This window comes from Eretmochelys imbricata, chromosome 14 (genome assembly GCF_965152235.1).
Source record: "Eretmochelys imbricata isolate rEreImb1 chromosome 14, rEreImb1.hap1, whole genome shotgun sequence".
Taxonomy (NCBI): Eukaryota; Metazoa; Chordata; order Testudines; family Cheloniidae; genus Eretmochelys; species Eretmochelys imbricata.
Genome location: NC_135585.1, coordinates 48266326 through 48283452, shown reverse-complemented (window position 1 = coordinate 48283452; position 17127 = coordinate 48266326). Strand labels below are relative to the sequence as shown.

The 17127-nt window shown below is 51.9% G+C and overlaps 1 protein-coding gene across 2 annotated transcripts; it reads right to left on the bottom strand.

Annotated features, from left to right (window-relative positions):
- Positions 1-3268: 3268 nt before the first annotated feature.
- LOC144274263 (uncharacterized) lies at positions 3269-10076 on the bottom strand. 2 transcript variants are annotated; one of them, XM_077832923.1, is made up of 5 exons: positions 9560-10076; positions 7803-7883; positions 7163-7289; positions 6454-6567; positions 3269-6130 (listed from the first exon to the last, which is right to left on the bottom strand). In XM_077832923.1, exons 2-5 carry the CDS (start codon positions 7824-7826, stop codon positions 4248-4250), a joined length of 2148 nt encoding a protein of 715 aa, XP_077689049.1. In that variant the 5' UTR covers positions 7827-7883; positions 9560-10076; the 3' UTR covers positions 3269-4247. The 2 variants fall into 2 exon arrangements, with proteins under 2 accessions (XP_077689049.1, XP_077689050.1); XM_077832924.1 differs by having other exon boundaries at positions 3269-6127.
- Between the last annotated feature and the right edge of the window lie 7051 nt (positions 10077-17127).

Sequence of the window (17127 nt, the reverse complement as noted above, 5' to 3'; positions counted from 1 at the left end):
TGGAGATCAGCAGGACAGGATCGGAGGCATTAGAAGGGCCACAAAAGGTATGGGGCATGCCTCGACTTTTTGAGGGGGAGAAAAGCTTCCTCATCCGTGAGTCTTCAATGTTCCTCCTGTGGTTGTCCCTCTCACAACCGGTGGCCAGGGACCATTTAGGGGAAACTAGTGACTTTCGCAAGGGTGCTAAATGTCCTGCATGGAGCTGCACAAACTTTAGCAGCTATGGGAACAGGTTACTGCCATGGCCTGGGCGGGCAAGAGATAGGAAGTGGCACCTGCAGGCCCTGCTCCATAATTGCGTAAAGGTCCGAGATCTTTGCATTATTGTGAGAACTCCTGTAGCAGGAGCCAAAATCCACTTCCTTTCCATAAATATGCACGGGTGGGCAGTGCCGTGCTATTCACACTACACTGGGAGTAGGCAGGAGGAGATAAAAAAACAGGTGGATTTCAAAAGAAATTGTGATTTCGTCTTTTGGAAGAATGGCGTCATTTTTCAGCCAATATCACGATTTTTGGGGGTCTGACTCATGATATTTGAAGTGTTGGGGTGACAATACCACTCTCTATGTGTGAGTATTGTTCCTGCTAACACACTTAAAGGCCCATGGTCTGGTTTTCCTCTCACAACAACTTCACACTGGTGTAGACAGTTCAAAGGGTTCCAGTGGGATTACTTCTGGTTTACACCAGGGTGAGGGAGAAGATAATGACCCCAGAAACCCAGTCAAACTCTTCCTCATTTGTACTGGGGTCAGGGAGAGGGGCACCAGATTGTAGAGAGTTTTATCTCTATGGGAAGTTAGACAGAGTCTGCAACAAGGCAGGCGTGAGGCTGGCTGGGTGACCTCACTGAGCATTCCCATCCCAGACCACATCTGCATTGCTTTCACTTTTAACTTCCACTCTGAATCTGGTGGGTATTTAATGCAAAACGAAGGAGACTGGCAGTGGGAGAAACTAAATGCTACTTTATTATTCCAAAGGACGAACAAAGACAGACTCCATTCCCCACCCCCAGCCCAGCTCAGGGGGGTACTTTTCGGTTCCATCCCAGCACAGTGCCACGCCCAACTCTCACAAGAACCAAAAACAGAGCCACACCTATAAATGATAGAAAAGTGGTGAGAAGCCACGAGAGACACTGGGACCCCATCACAAAAGGAAACACTCTGAGAGCAGGGAATCCAAAGATCTCAGAAAGGAGGGATGAGTGTGGGGTGAGTGGGGCAGAGACAGTTTCTCTCGTCCCCACACAGGACACCGCGGCAGATGGGGAGGGGGTGACTAGCAGGGCTCTAGGGCTCCTCATTTCCCTCTGGCCTCAATGCTAGGGGTTGGCCTGGTTTCAAGGCTGCCCAGGTCTGTTGACATCCCTGGCTCCCTTCTTGTCTGTGCCCAACCTCGGCACCTCAGCAATAGGGGGACGCTGCCCCCTCCCCCAATCATTTTTGCGGTTTCGTTCATGGTCCTTTAGATTGCAGGGGAAGCTTCACACAACACTCATAGGTCAGGTCTAGTGTCTCTCTGGCTCTGGTGCAGCGAGTTCTCAGCCTCAGCCGTCTGGCTCTGAAGAGCAAACCCAGCCATTTCCCAGCTCTGTTCTCACCTCCCACCCTCTTCTCCTCCTGACGCTGCGGCTTGGTCTGCGCTCGCAACCTACGTCAGTTGTGAAACTCCACACCCCCAAGCGACGCAGCTGGACCAACCTAACTTCTGGTGTAGACAGCACTATGGCAACAGGAGGACTTCTCCCATCGACGTAGCTGCCCCCTCTTGGGGAGGTGGGTGACCTACGCCGATGGGAGAACCCCTCTCCTTGGTCCACGTAGCGTCCCCCTCGAAGCGCAAAAGCTGCATCAGTGCAGTTCCGCCGCAGCAGCCTCTGAAGGGTGGCTGGGCCCTAAGTCACGTCACTGCAGGGGTCAGGCAGCGATTTCATTCCCCGTTTCCATCTCTGCCTCTCGGACGTGACGCGAGATGGCACCCTCAGTGTATGTGCTGAGACACACAGACCTTTGCCATTGTTCAAATAAAACAAAGTTCACATCACAAAGGGTAGAATACGGTTAAAATAAAATAAAAAAGGACTATTCTGGCATTCCTTAAGTCCTCAGTAAATCTGAGCTACATCTAAACTAAGCTAATATCAAAGTCTGTGACCAAACAGCCTTCTGGAATAGAGAAAAACCCACACTCCAGGGTGGGCTACAAAACACTTTTACATTCATAAAGTGAAATCTCAGAGAACCTGAAGACTCAAAATCAGGAAAATAAATATAGCCATTTTCTTCGGAAATGGCTAAACCAACTTCACTTCTTGCCTAATAATTTGGTTGTATTAGCTGCAAAAGTTTTAGCATCATCATAATAAAAGAAAGAAAAGAAAACAAAGGCAAAAAAACTTCCCATCTACAAATGGTCTGGACTAGCCCAGAAAAAGTCTGGAAGCAATTTCACCAATAGATGGAAACAGATCAGAAAGGTCAAACTGTGCTTTGAGGTTCTTTGGGATTCCTCCTTTCCCCTCCCTCGGAGGTCTGTGACACTTTCTTCTCCAGCCCTCCGAAGTCTCACGGAGGATCACAGAAATCAAAACTGATTTTTAAGTATCTAGAGCCAGGGACACGGTGGTAAATGATACCTTAGGAGGCAGAGGGGTAGAACGGGGACAGGATAAAACTCTCCATTGCTGGAACAGAGACTGCTGTGTCGAGAGTGGAACATGACAGTGATGGGGTTAGGAGAGAAACCCTTGGACTCACCCTATTGCCCTGGAATAGCACAGAAGCTAAAACACGACATTTTGCTATCCCTGCCCCCATTTTTTTAGCATCTGTTTAGTTCTGCTCCCTAAGGGAGAAAAATATACAAACACTCAATGCTTTTCAGCATGGCCTGGAGTAATGTGAGACTGGCTGGGAATGAGACAATCCGGCCCCAAAGCGGGAACTCAGGGACTAACGATCACTCTGCTCATGGCGAGGATCAGAATAGATAATATACTCAGGGTCAGTGTGACTAGAAAGAGTGTTGGAGAGTCAGGGGAGACGTGCTAGGTAATTCCAACAACTTTCCTACCATAGGTTTCAGAGTAACAGCCGTGTTAGTCTGTATTCGCAAAAAGAAAAGGAGTACTTGTGGCACCTTAGAGACTAACCAATTTATTTGAGCATGAGCTTTCGTGAGCTACAGCTCACTGCATCTGATGAAGTGGGCTGTAGCTCACGAAAGCTTATGCTCAAATAAATTGGTTAGTCTCTAAGGTGCCACAAGTACTCCTTTTCTTTTTTCCTACCATAGACAGACGTTCAGAGACTGATGCTGCGAAGGCAGAGGTGGGAACTCCAGGCCTCCGACAAAGGGCCCTGTGGAAATCAGCCCCTCCCAGTGCTGCTGTCTGAATGCAGCGGGGGCAGGGAGAAGGGGCAGAAGGGAAGAGTGAGGAGAGGTAGCACCTCGCTACCCCTGTGCTCTCCCTCGCCTCTTATCCCATCATCCCCAAACACTCGATAGCCCCAGCACCCTGTTCCTCCTGCTTCCCAGCTCCCCCAGCCCCAACCATTCAATCCTCAGTGTCCTCCCCAGAACCCGTCAGCCTGGTCCCTCAATATTTGATCCCCCAGAGCCCAGTGCCCTGGGGGATTCAGGGAGGGGAGGAGTAACCAGCCCCAGGGACACTACCCCTGCAGGAGATAGTTCCAGGTAAGTGGGGGAGCCCAGCCCAAGGGGTGGTGGAAGATGGGGGGTGGGGAAGGGTGTGTAGAGTGAAGGTGGGGCCTGGCCCAAGTGTCCTTCTCCTCATCTCCATGGCAGGGGGATCCCAGCTGGGAGGGGAAGGGAGAGGTGGGAACTTCAGCCAGGCAGACGGAGCAGCTGGAGGAGTTTCTCTCTTTCCTTTCCCCCGTGGCCCATCAGCTCAGCAGCCAGGGCTGTAGCAGGGAGAAGGCGCTGATCGGGGCTTCTCCCTCTCTTCCTGGGGTTTGCTTAGACCAAGCAGAGCCAGAAGGTCACTGACTAGCTGATGATCAGCTGCTGCTGGATCCTCACTCCAATGATGGGCACCTGCGTCCTTGGGAGCCAAATGCCCCTGGTGTGTCTGGGAATGAGGAAATTGATTACTATGGCTTAGTCAGAGCCCTGAGAAAATTTCTGTGCTGTGTGCAGGAGTCTCTCATGTCCAACATTGTCTTAGCTCCACTTGGAGCATTTTCCACACTGAGAACATCTCAGAGGTTTCTTCCCTATGTAGATTTGCGGGTGCCTGATACTCCGGGAGCACCAAATGAACCTTCCCCCACATTCAAGCTCTCTCTTTTGTGTGGATCACTAATGTGTGAGCTCAGATTGAATCTCACACCTTTGTGGATTCTCCCATGTTTAATGAGGTTTGATCTCTGTGTGAAACTTTTTCCACAGTCTAAGCACTTATGGGGTCTTTCTCCCGTGTGGGTTACCTGATGTGTTATCAGGCATGATCTTTGTGTGAAACTTTTCCCACAGTCCAAGCACTTATGGGGTCTCTCTCCTGTGTGGATTCTCTGATGTAAAACAAGGGCTGATCTGTTTGTGAAACTTTTCCCACAGTCCAAGCACTTATGAGGTCTTTCTCCTGTGTGGATCCTCTGATGTGTTATAAGGGCAGACTTCCACCTGAAACATTTCCCACAGTTGAGGCATTTCTGAGGTTTGTCTCCAGTGTGAATTCTGTGATGTGCAACAAGATGAGAACTCCCAATGAAACTTTTCCCACACTCAAGGCATTTATAGGGTCTTTCTCCCGTGTGGGTTCTCTGATGTTGAGTGAGTTGTGAGCTGCACCTAAAGTTTTTCCCACAATCCAAGCACTTATGGGGTCTCTCTCCTGTGTGGATTCTCTGATGTGTGATAAGATCGGACTTCCAACTGAAGGAGTTCCCACACTCGAGGCATTTATAGGGTCTGTCTCCTCGGTGTATTCTCTGATGCCTTGTGAGGGATGATCTCTGTATGAAATTTTTCCCACAGTCCAAGCACTTATGGGATCTCTCTCCTGTGTGGATTCTCTGATGTGTTATAAGGCCTGACTTCCAAAGGAAACTTTTCCCACACTCCAAGCATGTATAGCGTCCCTCTCCTGTGTGGACTGTCTGATGTGTAACAAGTGCTGATCTCTGTGTGAAACTTTTCCCACAGACCAAGCACTTATGGGGTCTCTCTCCTGTGTGGATTCTCTGATGTATTATAAGGGCTGACTTCCAACGGAAACCATTCCCGCAGTAGAGGCATTTATAGGGTCTCTCTCCTCTGTGGATTCTCCGATGGTTAGTAAGGTTTGTGCTGTTACTGAAGCTTTTCCCACACACCAAGCATTTATATGCTCTCTCTCCTGTGTGGACTGTCTGATGTCTAATAAGGTGTGATTTCTGCATGAAACTTTTCCCACAGTCCAAGCACTTGTGGGGCCTCTCTCCGGTGTGGATTGCCTGATGTGTAACAAGGCCTGATCTCCATGTGAAACTTTTTCCACAGTCCAAGCACTTATGGGGTCTCTCTCCGGTGTGGATTGCCTGATGTGTAATAAGGCCTGATCTCCGTGTGAAATCTTTCCCACAGTCCAAGCACTTATGGGGTTTCCCTCCTGTGTGGATTCTCTGATGCATAATTACTGCTGACTCCCCACTGAAACGTTTCCTGCACTCGAGGCATTGATAGGGATTCTCAAGCGTGTGGCTTCTCCCATGGTTATTAAGATCTGAGCAGTTATTGAAGCTTTCCCCACAGTCCAAGCATTGAAGGGATTTCTCTCCAGTATGGATTGTTTGATGTATCACAAGGTGTAATCTCAGAATGAATCCTTTTCCACACTGGAGACAGTGGTAGGGTTTCTCTTCCTTGAGATTTGTCTGCTGGGCTGTGGGATCCTTGTCTCCTCCCCCACATTTAATAGATTCATCCACTTTCTTCTTTGAGTGGTATCCCAACAGCCTCTCTGACCTGTGCCAATTTCCCCAGGCTTCTCCCTGTTCCCAGCACTGGGAAAAATTCCCTTCAGCTCTTCCCACAAAGGTCCCCTGTGGTTCCACTTTCCCAGGGACTTCCTCATGATGATTCCCTTCCTCCTTCTCACTCATTGTCACATCACCTGCTGGGAGAGAGAGACAATCCAGACAGGAGTCATTGTGCTGGGGAGAAAGAGGAATGGCACCGAGGGAAAACCCAACACACTCAAGTTGCAAAGAATCAGCAACTGGATTCTGTCTCTACTTCCCACCCAAACACTCACGCAGAAGGAAAGTTGGGAAGGAAACTCCTGCAGCTAACAGGATGGGTGGAAAGACATGAGCAATATGTACTGACTACAGCCCTACTCTGGCTGAGATGAGGAACAACTGAGGGCTCTTACTCACACCACATTTCTGGGATTCTCAACTTTTTCCTTAATTCGCCCGATGGTTCGTCAGTCCTCACCTGTGCGGGTGCCTCTCGGGATCTCTCTTTCATCACAGGCCTGGAGATCTGGGACCCAAGGCCCTTCCCCTCGTTCCAGCCGGGCGATCAGGTCAGGTTTGGGAAAGGGAAATCCTGCGCAGGGGATGAAATCAGACCAGATCAGGTTGCATGGAGGATTGGGAGTGTGTCTGTCACAAAGGACAATCCAGGAGTGGAACCTGTCCCCATGCTGTGCTGGGAGAATAAGGAATCCAAAGGGATGGGAACATGGTCACTGAGCCCCCTTGGGAGAGGCAGATGTCTGGGGAGGTGGAGAGAATTTTTACACCCTCGCTAGGAGTTTGCAGGATCTGTGCACTCTGGGGCCCTTGCTGATGCACACACAGCTCTGGAGTTACCCCTGCAGAGCCCAGAGCCCTCCCCAGGGCTGGAGCTAGTCCCAAGGAGGGAGGTGAAAATGTGTTCAAATGAGAAACAATACACACAGGACAATACACAGCATCTTGGCCTTGAAAGCTGGAGGGGTGGGAAGGGTTTAGCATGTCCATTAGGTTTTGACACTGTGGTCCCATTGGAGGGGGTTTGGAGATGCAGGTCTCTCTCACACGGCAGCTATGGACTATGGAACCCATTCCCCTCTCAGCTAACTGACCAGGGAAGAACCTGAACAGAGTCAGAAATGCAGGCCAGAAACTTTCTAAGAACCGAGGGGACAGGGATCCCTTACCCAGCGAGGTCACTGTCTCGTAGTTCTCCTGCATGACGTCCCTGTAGAGGGCTCTCTGAGCAGGGTCCAGCAGAGCCCCCTGCCCCTGGGTGAAATACACAGCCACCTCCTCGAAGGTCACCAGCATCTGGAACAACAAGAGTCCCCCCTCAGCGTCTGCTGCCCCAGCCACAACCCCACTGGTCATACGGGAAAGGAAGAAGAAAAAATAAACATCTCGGAAGCTCTGGGAGGCTCAGAAAAGCAGAATCCCACCTACCCCCTGTTCAGAGCAGCCAGGAAGGTTCAGAGAGTGGGGAGGTGAGAGCTCCTTGTCCCCCCCAGCTCACGGAGCAGGGCAGCGTCTTCTCATTTCCCACACACCTGCCAGCCACAGGCTGATACGGGAAGCAGAGCTCTGAGCCGGGGCCAGGGACAGGAATCCCGACAGCTTCCCTTCGTATTCCACAGCAGCCCCTCGCTCGTGGGTTCAGGCTCCAGCACCGGGAGTCTGGAAAATGTTCCCAGGCCTGCCAAGGGGGGTGTTTCCTGGTTCAGAAATGTGGGAATGTTTCCCCCCTCCCAATAGGCCAGCTCAGAAAATCAGCAGGTTTATCACATCCTGTCTCCTCCCGCCCAGCAGCTCCCTGAAAAGCCCTACCTGAGCTGGCTCCATCACAGCCATTTCCCTGCCCTGTCTCCTGGGTCGATCTGGAGCGAAATGTGGATGTGATTCCTCAGCCTGTCAGGGCGAGAGGGTCAATTGGGGAGGGGGGGGGTCAGAAGGGGCTTGAGTCCATTTCACACCCCCATTCCCCCCAGGCTCGTTCCCTGCAGACAGATCCTCTGGACTCTGCCATGCTGGGAAGAAACCCAGTTAGTTTATTACCACCCAGGCCAGGCCCCTCCCAGCAGAACTAAGCCCCCCAAAGCAGTTTTAAACTCTCCCCGTAACAGCATCTCTGTGTCAAACTCTAGAAAAAGAGCAGAATCAAAGGAGCGACTTCGAGGGATTGCCCTACAGCGTAGTGTAGTCATCACCAAGTGGTGGACCCTGGAGCCTCTGAGAGTCAATCGTGATCACCGGCCGCTAACTGTCCGGCGGTGTAGCGGGGCTAAGCCCTGGGCCCATGCCACTCCCGGAAGCAGCCGGCATGTCCCTATGGCAGTGCAGCCCCTGGGGGGAGGGGGCAGGGGGTCTCAGCTCCCTGCTCCTGTCTGCAGGCACTGCCCATGCAGCTCCCGTTGGCCGGGAATGGGGAACTGCAGCCAACGGATGCTGTGGGGGCGGTGCCTGCAGAGAGGGGCAGAGAGCGGAGCTATGTGCCCCCCCCCGCCACACACAAGGGCCACAGGGATGTGCCGGCCGCTTCCAGGAGCAGCATGGGGCCAGGGTAGGCAGGGAGCCTGCCTTAGCCCTTCTGCACCGCCGCCCGAGTTAAGCGTCACCCGGTTGGACCCTGTACTCCGCACCCCCTCCCACACCCCAGCCCCAGCCCAGAGGCCCCTCCCATAGCCAGCACCCCAAACCCCCTGCCCCAGCCCTGAGCCCCCTCCCAGATCCTGCACCCCCCACCCCCTCCTGTACACCAACTCTCTGCCCCATCCCAGAGCCGCCTCCTGCACCCAAACTCCAAACCCCCCCTCCCAGAACATGCACCCCTCACATCCTTCTGCACCCTAACCCCCTGCCCCAGGCTCAGGCAAGAGCCCCCTCCCATACCCCAAACCCCTCAGCCCCAGCCCAGAGCCTGCACCCCCTCCAGCACCCCAACCCCCACCTCAGCCCGGTGAAAGTGAGTGAGGGTGTGGGAGAGTATGTGATGGAGGGAGGGGGGATGGAGTGGGGCGGGGCCTCAGGGAAGGGGTAGGATAGATCCCAGGTTGCACTTCAATTCAAAAGTTGATCTTGTGCATAAAAAAAGGTTTACCACTGATGTAGTGTAACCCTCTCTAGCTCCCCCCCAAGTAAGGCTGTATTCAGCAGAGTTAGGAACTGGATTTTCCTCTCTCAGCTCCTCCCCTTGTTCCCAGGAGAGTCAGTCTGCCAAGGGGAATGCAGGGAATGGACCCAGGCAGGTCTGGGAGCTGGGAATCTCCCTCCCTACTTCCTGCTCCTGCTGCTCCTTCCAGTCTCTCCTTTCTCCCTCTTTATCATCTTCCCTCTCCCTGGGAGAGCTGGTGACTGCCTCATTGACGTGGGCCTTTGCTCTCATTAGGCAAATCAGCCACGGCCACTGCTAACAAAGGTTTGAATCTGTCTGTGTCTGTGAGGGCAGCAGCTCTGGGACTTGCAGACACACAGGGAGCCCCCTCTCCATGTAGGCCAAACTCCCCAGCAGGTCCAGGAAAGGGGCCCTTTGTGCAGAGTCACTTTCCTGCCTACCCCCAGCCCTTTCCCCCAGGTCTTCCCATCACCTGCAGGCTCCAGTTCAGGAGCTGGTGTCAGCAGAGCCCCAGAGGCTGGTTCCAGGCGCCGGAGAAATTCCCCACCTTGGCTGGGCACAGAGGGGCTTTAACAGAGGTCTCTCCTCTGCTGGGTAAGAAGCAGCTTCTCATTTTAGGTTCCCAGGTTTAAATGCAGGAGGCAGCTTCTGATCCGGGGAGCTGCACTCCAGGGCTATAATAACATGAGCAGGGAAGAGAGAGACAGACAGACAGACACACACACACACCTGCCTCCTCCTCTCCCTTAGCCATATCCGGAGCCCTCTGGTGGCAACACCCGATGAATGAGCTGCCTTGGACTCCCCCTGCAGCCCCTAGGGACAGGCAGGCGGAGGCTGATCTCATTGGCCCATCCGCACTCAGCCCCTGCCATACCCAGCAGTGACTCTGGTCTGGCACCGGGCGTGGCTGAGATCTGAATCCTGCACAGAAATCAGCCCAGGGCCTTGGGCAGCCCAGCCAGCCCTGAACACTCAGGAAACAGACTCCCAAAGGTCATGAGTTTGTCTTTTATTAGAAATCAAATAAGAAGGTGGGAGCAGGGTGTGTGTATGCGGGAAGGGAGGGGGTGGCCCGTGGATATTTGCCTTGGAGCTTCTGAGCTGTGAGGGCAGAGGGGCCAGTTGTGGGACTCAGCGGGGGCTTCCCCCCCCCAGGAGTTTCATAAAGGAGTTGTGTTCCCAGGTAGAGGTCGAAACTACAGCACACCTAGTCAGTGCGGAATGTGAGTTCTGCAGAGAGTCAGTATTTTGTTGACAGACAGAGGCAGGGTGATTAACATAAGACCATGCTGGCAATTGCCTGTAAAACCTTTTCAGAAGGTGGGGATGTGGGGGAGGGTGTTTTAAGAAAGCACGTGGAGGACTCCGAAGAAATACAGCCAAGCTCTCCGCGCCAAAGTTTACTCCTGGGGGCATTTTGCGCCAAAAAATTAAAAATTCTGCACACAATATTGTAAAATTCTGCAACTGTTATTTGTCAAAATAACACGACATAATCACGCCAGTTTCAATTGTTTTGGTAATTTATTTCAAAATACCTGTCAACAAGGATGTCTGTAACAATACAGACACACAGAAATCCCCTCAGGAGCAGAGAGTTAAAGAAACCCCTACGACACCCCAGTTCCTGTTCCTCTGCCCCCTTCCCATCCCACCCCCGCCCCCAGGCCCAGCCGAGGGGCCAGACACCCACAGCTCCTCCCCCTCAGAACCCAGCCGTGCTCCCCCCAGCCAGTACACCTGCACCCCCTTCCCCCCAGAGCCCAGCTACAGGGCCCCCCCTTGCCCAGATACCTGCACCCCCACACCCCAGAGGGCAAAACAGCCGGATGCTCGGCCACAGGCTTGCACGGGGATTCCTGAGCACCACCCTCTCCTTCCCTTAGGACATGCTGGGAACTGCAGCTGCCAGGAACCCTCTAGCTCCCTCTCCCGCCACCCAGCAGTGACTTCTCTGTGTGAGCTGGGCTCTGTGGAAGGAAGGAAATTCTGCACGCACGACATTTAGTTTCCCAAAAATTCTGCCTTGCACCAGCGGCCCAGAATTCCCCCCGGAGTAAAGGCTACATTCAGAAAAGGGGGTGATTTGGGGGCATAGGTGAAAAGAAGGGGCCAAAACCCAGGGAAGGGCTAGCGGTGGTATAGAGAGGTTCCCACTCGACCTGAGATACTCATGTGGATTTTAACTGGAAACCATTTTGTTTTGTCATTTTTTGTTCTGAGATAGAGAAAAGGAAGGAATGAGAAAGTGTTGTAGGAGTACGAGGAGAGGCTGAGGGAACTGGGATTGTTTAGTCTGCAGAAGAGAAGCAGGAGGGTGGATTTGATAGCTGCTTTCAACTACCTGAAGGGGGGGTTCTAAAGAGGATGGAGCTCGGCTGTTCTGAGTGGTGGCAGATGACAGAACAAGGAGTAATGGTCTCAAGTTGCAGTGGGGGAGGTTTAGGTTGGATATTAGGAAAAACATTTTCACTAGGAGGGTGGTGAAGCACTGGAATGCGTTACCTACGGAGGTGGTGGAATCTCCTTCCTTAGAGGTTTTTAAGGTCAAGCTTGACAAAGTCCTGGCTGGGATGATTTAGTTTGGGATTGGTCCTGCTTTGAGGAGGGTGTTAGACTAGATGACCTCCTGAGGTCCCTTCCAACCCTGATATTCTATAATTCTATCAGGTGTGTTCATGCTCAGATTCTTAGGGTTGCAGCTGGACCCAGGCGAATTCCAGAACAAAGAACAGAAATTGCATCCTCTGAGTATATATATACTGGTTACATGTTTATACTGCAGTTTCCACGGTATGCATCTGATGAAGTGAGCTGTAGCTCACGAAAGCTCATGCTCAAATAAATTGGTTAGTCTCTAAGGTGCCACAAGTACTCCTTTTCTTTTTGCGAATACAGACTAACACGGCTGTTACTCTGAAACCTGAGTATATAAAGTTGACGATTGTCATGATTTGTATTATTCAGTGGGCACCATCTGTGCGCTCAGCACAGTTCAGAATATGCCAGTAAATACAATCCCTGAGCCAGTGTGTATAAAATGTCAGGTTTCAGAGCGTAGCCCTGGATAAGATGACTCTGCTATTTAAGTAGGAAGTGCATAGTTATTCAGCACATGTTAAGATCTATGAGTGGAGGTGATGTTTTACTGGATTAAGGACTAGATTTGACCCTCCAACTTCCTTTCAAGAGGAAGAGCTGCCCAGAGCTCCTGGGCCTGTTTATTTTCCTTTCCTGCCTGCCGTGGCCTTGATACACCTCAGAAGTCTCATTTTTTCCCCCTCAGCTTTCAAATCTGGAATTTTCCTGGTGTTTGGTTTTAAATATTCTCCTGTGAGAACTGCAACTCAGTCATTATACTGTCGTGTTGAAGAGCCTTCTGGAAAGTAACTAGCCTTTAACCAAAAGTGAAAGCAGCATTGCCAACTCTCACAATTTTCTCATGAGCCTCAGGAGAATGACTGTTTTCCTTAAAGCCCCAGCTCCTGGAGTCAGGTGGAAATGTGATGATTTCAGCCTTCCTTCTTAAAGAAAAATGAAGTTTCTCACCCTTGTGGCTGTGGAGAAAGCTTCAAAATGAGACCCCAGTACACCCGAAAGGCTCAAAAAGCAGAAGGCAATAAGCACCAAATCTATTATTTGTACACAGCCTCATGATTTTAAAGCCAATCTCACAATTCTGAACATTTGGAGTTGGCAATACTGGGAAAGGGACTTTAAAGCATCAGTTTCACTCCTGTTTAGAGTCAGCTTCAAGTTAATTATTTGTAGTGGGGTAACACCCCTAGAGCCCCAGGCACCTGCCCTATAAACTCACGGGGTCTTGCCCTAGGAGGATGGTTCCGAACATTAAATGATCTATTCCAAACTTGGTGAACGGCAAAAAATGGTGATAGGAACAAATCCATACTTTTCTACAATTCTTTCAATTGTTGTATTCAAGAGTTACTAAAAAACTCAGAAGAGAGATTGAAATTCCCTTAAGTGACATGACACAAGCTTAGATCATGTTAGTATTAGAGCTGAGTAGGTCTAATATTTATTTCATTCTCTTTTTTTAAAATGTAAGAATTAGATCTGGTGAGCCTGTCAGCTAATTTCTATGATATTATCTGAAAAAAACCCAAGAGTTTTCAGGGGCCTCAGTAGCCCCTGGAATCACAGTTAAAGTTGCTCCCCCACCCAAAGTCTGAAATGCCCCCCCTGTGTGAGGGGTTAGTCCCCTGCCCACTCATCCCCCAACGCTTGTTTGACCAGATCGAGGGAAAAACTATTCCCGGCTGCCTTGTATCTCTGCCCACCCCTCTGCCTTCTCCCTGCCCCCGGCTCTCCCTTCCCCAACCAGTCTGCGCTTGCTCTCACAGTCCCCCTCCAGCCACCCCCTTTCCCCTGCATCGCCCCATCACCCCTGCCCCCCGCATCCCCGTCACCCGCCCCCTGCTCCCCCCGCATCCCTGTTCCGCCGTCCTGCCCACACGCCCCCCTGCATCTCTTTATCCGCAGGGCGGGGTCGGGTCTCTCTTACCTTCCCTCCGAGCGGGGCCCCCCGGGGCAGGGGCAGGGGCCGGGCCGGGAAGGGGCCCTGGCCGGGCTGGGGGCTCTGCCCTGGGAGAGGCTCCCGGGGAGCAGCGGGCAGGGCCCGGCTGGAGGTTCCCCTCTCCCGGCTGCAGCCCGGGCTCCGGGCTCCCAGCACCAGCCGCCGGGGCGCGGGGATCTCGCCGGGAGCCAGAGTCCCCGCAGCGGCTGCGAGTCACTTCCTGGGCCGGGCTGAGCCCCGCGATCGCTCCCCCCAGAGCCGCCCCCCAGCCGCTCCCGGGTCCTAGCGATCAACCCACCGCGCTGCGGCGTTTCTGGTCACAGGCTACAAGCAGGGCTGAAGAAGAGGTGGCGTTGTCTGGACGGGCTGAGCCAGACTTGTAGGAGACACAAGGCAAAGGGAGAGAGAGGAGAGAGCAGAACTAAGGTGGGGAAGGAAAATGATGCGTGAGGAGAAGGGTGACAGCACAACCCCAAGTCACATGCCAGGAATAGTTCAGGATTTAGCCAAAGCTGGTTCCCCCTCTCTGGTTAGCCCTGCTCAGGTCGTCTTTCAGCAGCAGGATGATGAGAGCCCAATGGTGCCATGCTGGGCCCCAGGAGACAGTGGGTGTGAGACATACCCCAGGGTACAGTCTGTTGAACTGCTTAGTTCTCCATCCCAGGGCATCTTTCACACTGCTTCCCCCTTCCAACAACAAACCCCTTCAGGCTCTTCTCCCACACAGCCACCAGCCTTCAAAGTCACTCCCAGCTATACAGGACTGAGTGCCACTAGCCAGCCACTCATGAAGTAAACTACAGAGCAACATAAACCAATTCACTAGTCCCAGCCTTGCACCCCAGAAATGTGAGTCTTGTACTGCCCAGTCTGTGCACTGTGCTGTCCAAGCTCTTTAATTCGTTTGTCCTCCCCACAAAGGATGCTGGTCAGGCAACAGCCTTGTTATCTGAAGTGAAATTCCCCAAACACTTGGAGGAAAACACACTGGTTTGGATAAAACAATAAAACAAGTTTACTATCAAGAGAAAGGTAGATTTTAAGTGGTCACAAGTGATAAAGATGTAAAAGGTCCAATTTGGTTACAGCAAAAATAAATGGTCAACATGCATTTTAAATCCTACATTTTATCAACCTACGTAATTAAGATGTGAAGCAAACAGCTTTTCTCACCCCACCCGATGTTGCAGGCAGTTCACAGTTCTTAGTACCCAGGTTAGATTTCCTGGGTACTAAAGAGGTAAAAATGGAGGCTACTCTGTATTTGCATATCGCTCTCCTCTTTGAGGTTTGCCAGCAGGCGGGAGGTGAGGGTAGGGGTAGAAGGCAGGTGACAATCAGTCTGTGGCGCAGGTGAGCGTCCAACCATCCTTCAGGTGAATAGTAAATTTCTTATTCACAACTCCCCTGCTAGTGAATGGCCGGCTAAGCAATCAATGGACACTGAGCACCTGGCTCTGAGGAGCTAGTCTTTCAGATTTACAGAGCACCTGACCCTGAGGGTGTTTTTCAGCTTTACGGCATGTTTCAGTAACAAACATATAGCAAAATACACAATGTTAATACACACATTTTAACAGGACAATAATATTCAGCAGACAATGACTTTTTATATGATACCTCTCAAGGCATACTTTGCACAACATTTATCATTTTGCAAAAGTGGTGACCGTAATAGTTTAGAGCAGTGGTTCTCCAATTTATTTCATCCCCCCCCCCTTATTTGTTTCTGTCACAATTTAAATCCCCAACCCCAGCTCTGAAGGCAGAGCAGAAAGCAGCGGCTGCTGGCCAGGCCAGCAGCAGCCCAGAAGGAAGGGTGGCCATGTGAAAAGTGATATTCACCAATATCGCTGTTCACCACAGACTTATCACCCCATTGCCACCCTGACTTCTGCGCTGCTGCTCCACCTGGGGCTGACAGCTGGAGCCCCCCTGCCTCCAGGTGAGGGATTGTGTGGCGGGAGGAGAGCCCGAGCCTGGATAGCAGGGCTCCATCTGTCCCCTTTATACCCACCTCCCAGATATGCACGGCCTTCCTTCATCTTCCCCAGCCACCTAGGGCTGCTAGCCAGTGTTCTCTTAAAAAAAAAAAACTCACACAGGTCACGCCTCCCTTGACACATTCCTGTGACTCGCTTGGGAGACGTGCCCCGTAGTTTGAGAACCACTGGTGTAGATAGTCGTAGTGGGGACTGGCAGCCAAGATGGTAACGCTTGCTCCTTTTTGTCCCTGGGATCCCCAGAGAAAACATCCAAGCAGGAGAGCGAAGCAGATGCCATTAACATAAACCTTGCAAAATACATTTCAGTGATTTCAGCTCAAATATTCCCTCCCTGGCCATTTCCACAATCTTTCAGCCCCTAGCCCCAGTGATTGCAATGGGACTGAGCTAGAATTAGGCAGGTGGTGAGATTGTCAGAACGGGCACTGGGCTGAAACCCAGCTCAGTGATCAGAATCGCTTCAGCACAATCTCCTGCAAACAGACCGAGAAGCCAATGGTCTGATTCTCCCCTTACAACAACTTCACGCTGGTGTAGACAAGTCACGTGACTCCGGTGGGATTACTTCTGCCTAGCACCAGGGGGAGGGAGAGGAGGATGAGCCCATGACCCAGTCAGACTCTTCCTGGGGTCGGGGAGAGGGGCACAATTTTTCAGTCAGTTTTATCTCTATAGGAAGTTTGAGGAGCCTGTGATAGGGTAGGGGTGAGGTTGCCTGGGTGACCTCATCGCGTATTTCCGTCCCAGATCACATCTGCATTGCTTTAATCTTTCACCTTACCTCTGCAGTTGGCAGCCATTTCATGCAAAACAACGGAGACTGGGAGTGGGAGAAACTAAATTCTATTTTATTATTCCAAAGGACAAGCAAAAGGCCGACTCCTCTCTCAATCCCCAGCGCAGCCCATTTCTCCACCCAACTCCCCCATGGACCAGCAAGAGAGCAACAGCTACACATTGGGAGAAAAGTGCCAAGAAGCCATAAGAGGCTCTGGGAGCCCGTCACGAAAGCAAACCCCCCGAGAGCAGGGAACCCAAAATGCTCAGGTTAGATGGATGCAGGTTGGGGTGAGTAGGGCAGAGACAATCACTATCATCCCCACACAGGACTCAGCTGTAGATGGGGAGGGGTGACCAGTTGGGCTGTCAGGCTCCCCATCTCCCTCTGGCCTCCACAATAGGGATCACAATAGGGATCGCCTGGCTTGAAAGCTGCCCAGGTCCTCTGACATCCCTGGCCTCCTTCTCACCTCTGCCCAGCCTCGTCCTCTCAGCAATCAGGAGACGCTGCCCCCTCCCCACAACATTCCTCTTGGGCGGGATTCACAGCATTATACAATTCAGGTAGGGCTTGACCACGACACGCGCATGATAATCCCTGTCTCTCTCCAGCTCTGATGCAGCGAGTTCACAGTTCTCAGCCTCAGCTGCCTGGCTCTCAGCAGCAAACCCAGCAGTTTCCCAGCTCAATTCCCCCCACCCGCTAAATCCCCC

Excerpts from the sequence above, each read along its gene's own strand:
- LOC144274263 (XM_077832923.1), bottom strand. The coding sequence starts at position 7,826 with ATGGCTGTGATGGAGCCAGCTCAG. Across the intron at positions 7,290-7,802 it reads CTGTGATGGAGCCAGCTCAG|ATGCTGGTGACCTTCGAGGA; the intron begins GTAGGGCTTTTC and ends TTGTTGTTCCAG. Across the intron at positions 6,131-6,453 it reads CCCGAGAGGCACCCGCACAG|CAGGTGATGTGACAATGAGT; the intron begins GTGAGGACTGAC and ends TCTCTCTCCCAG.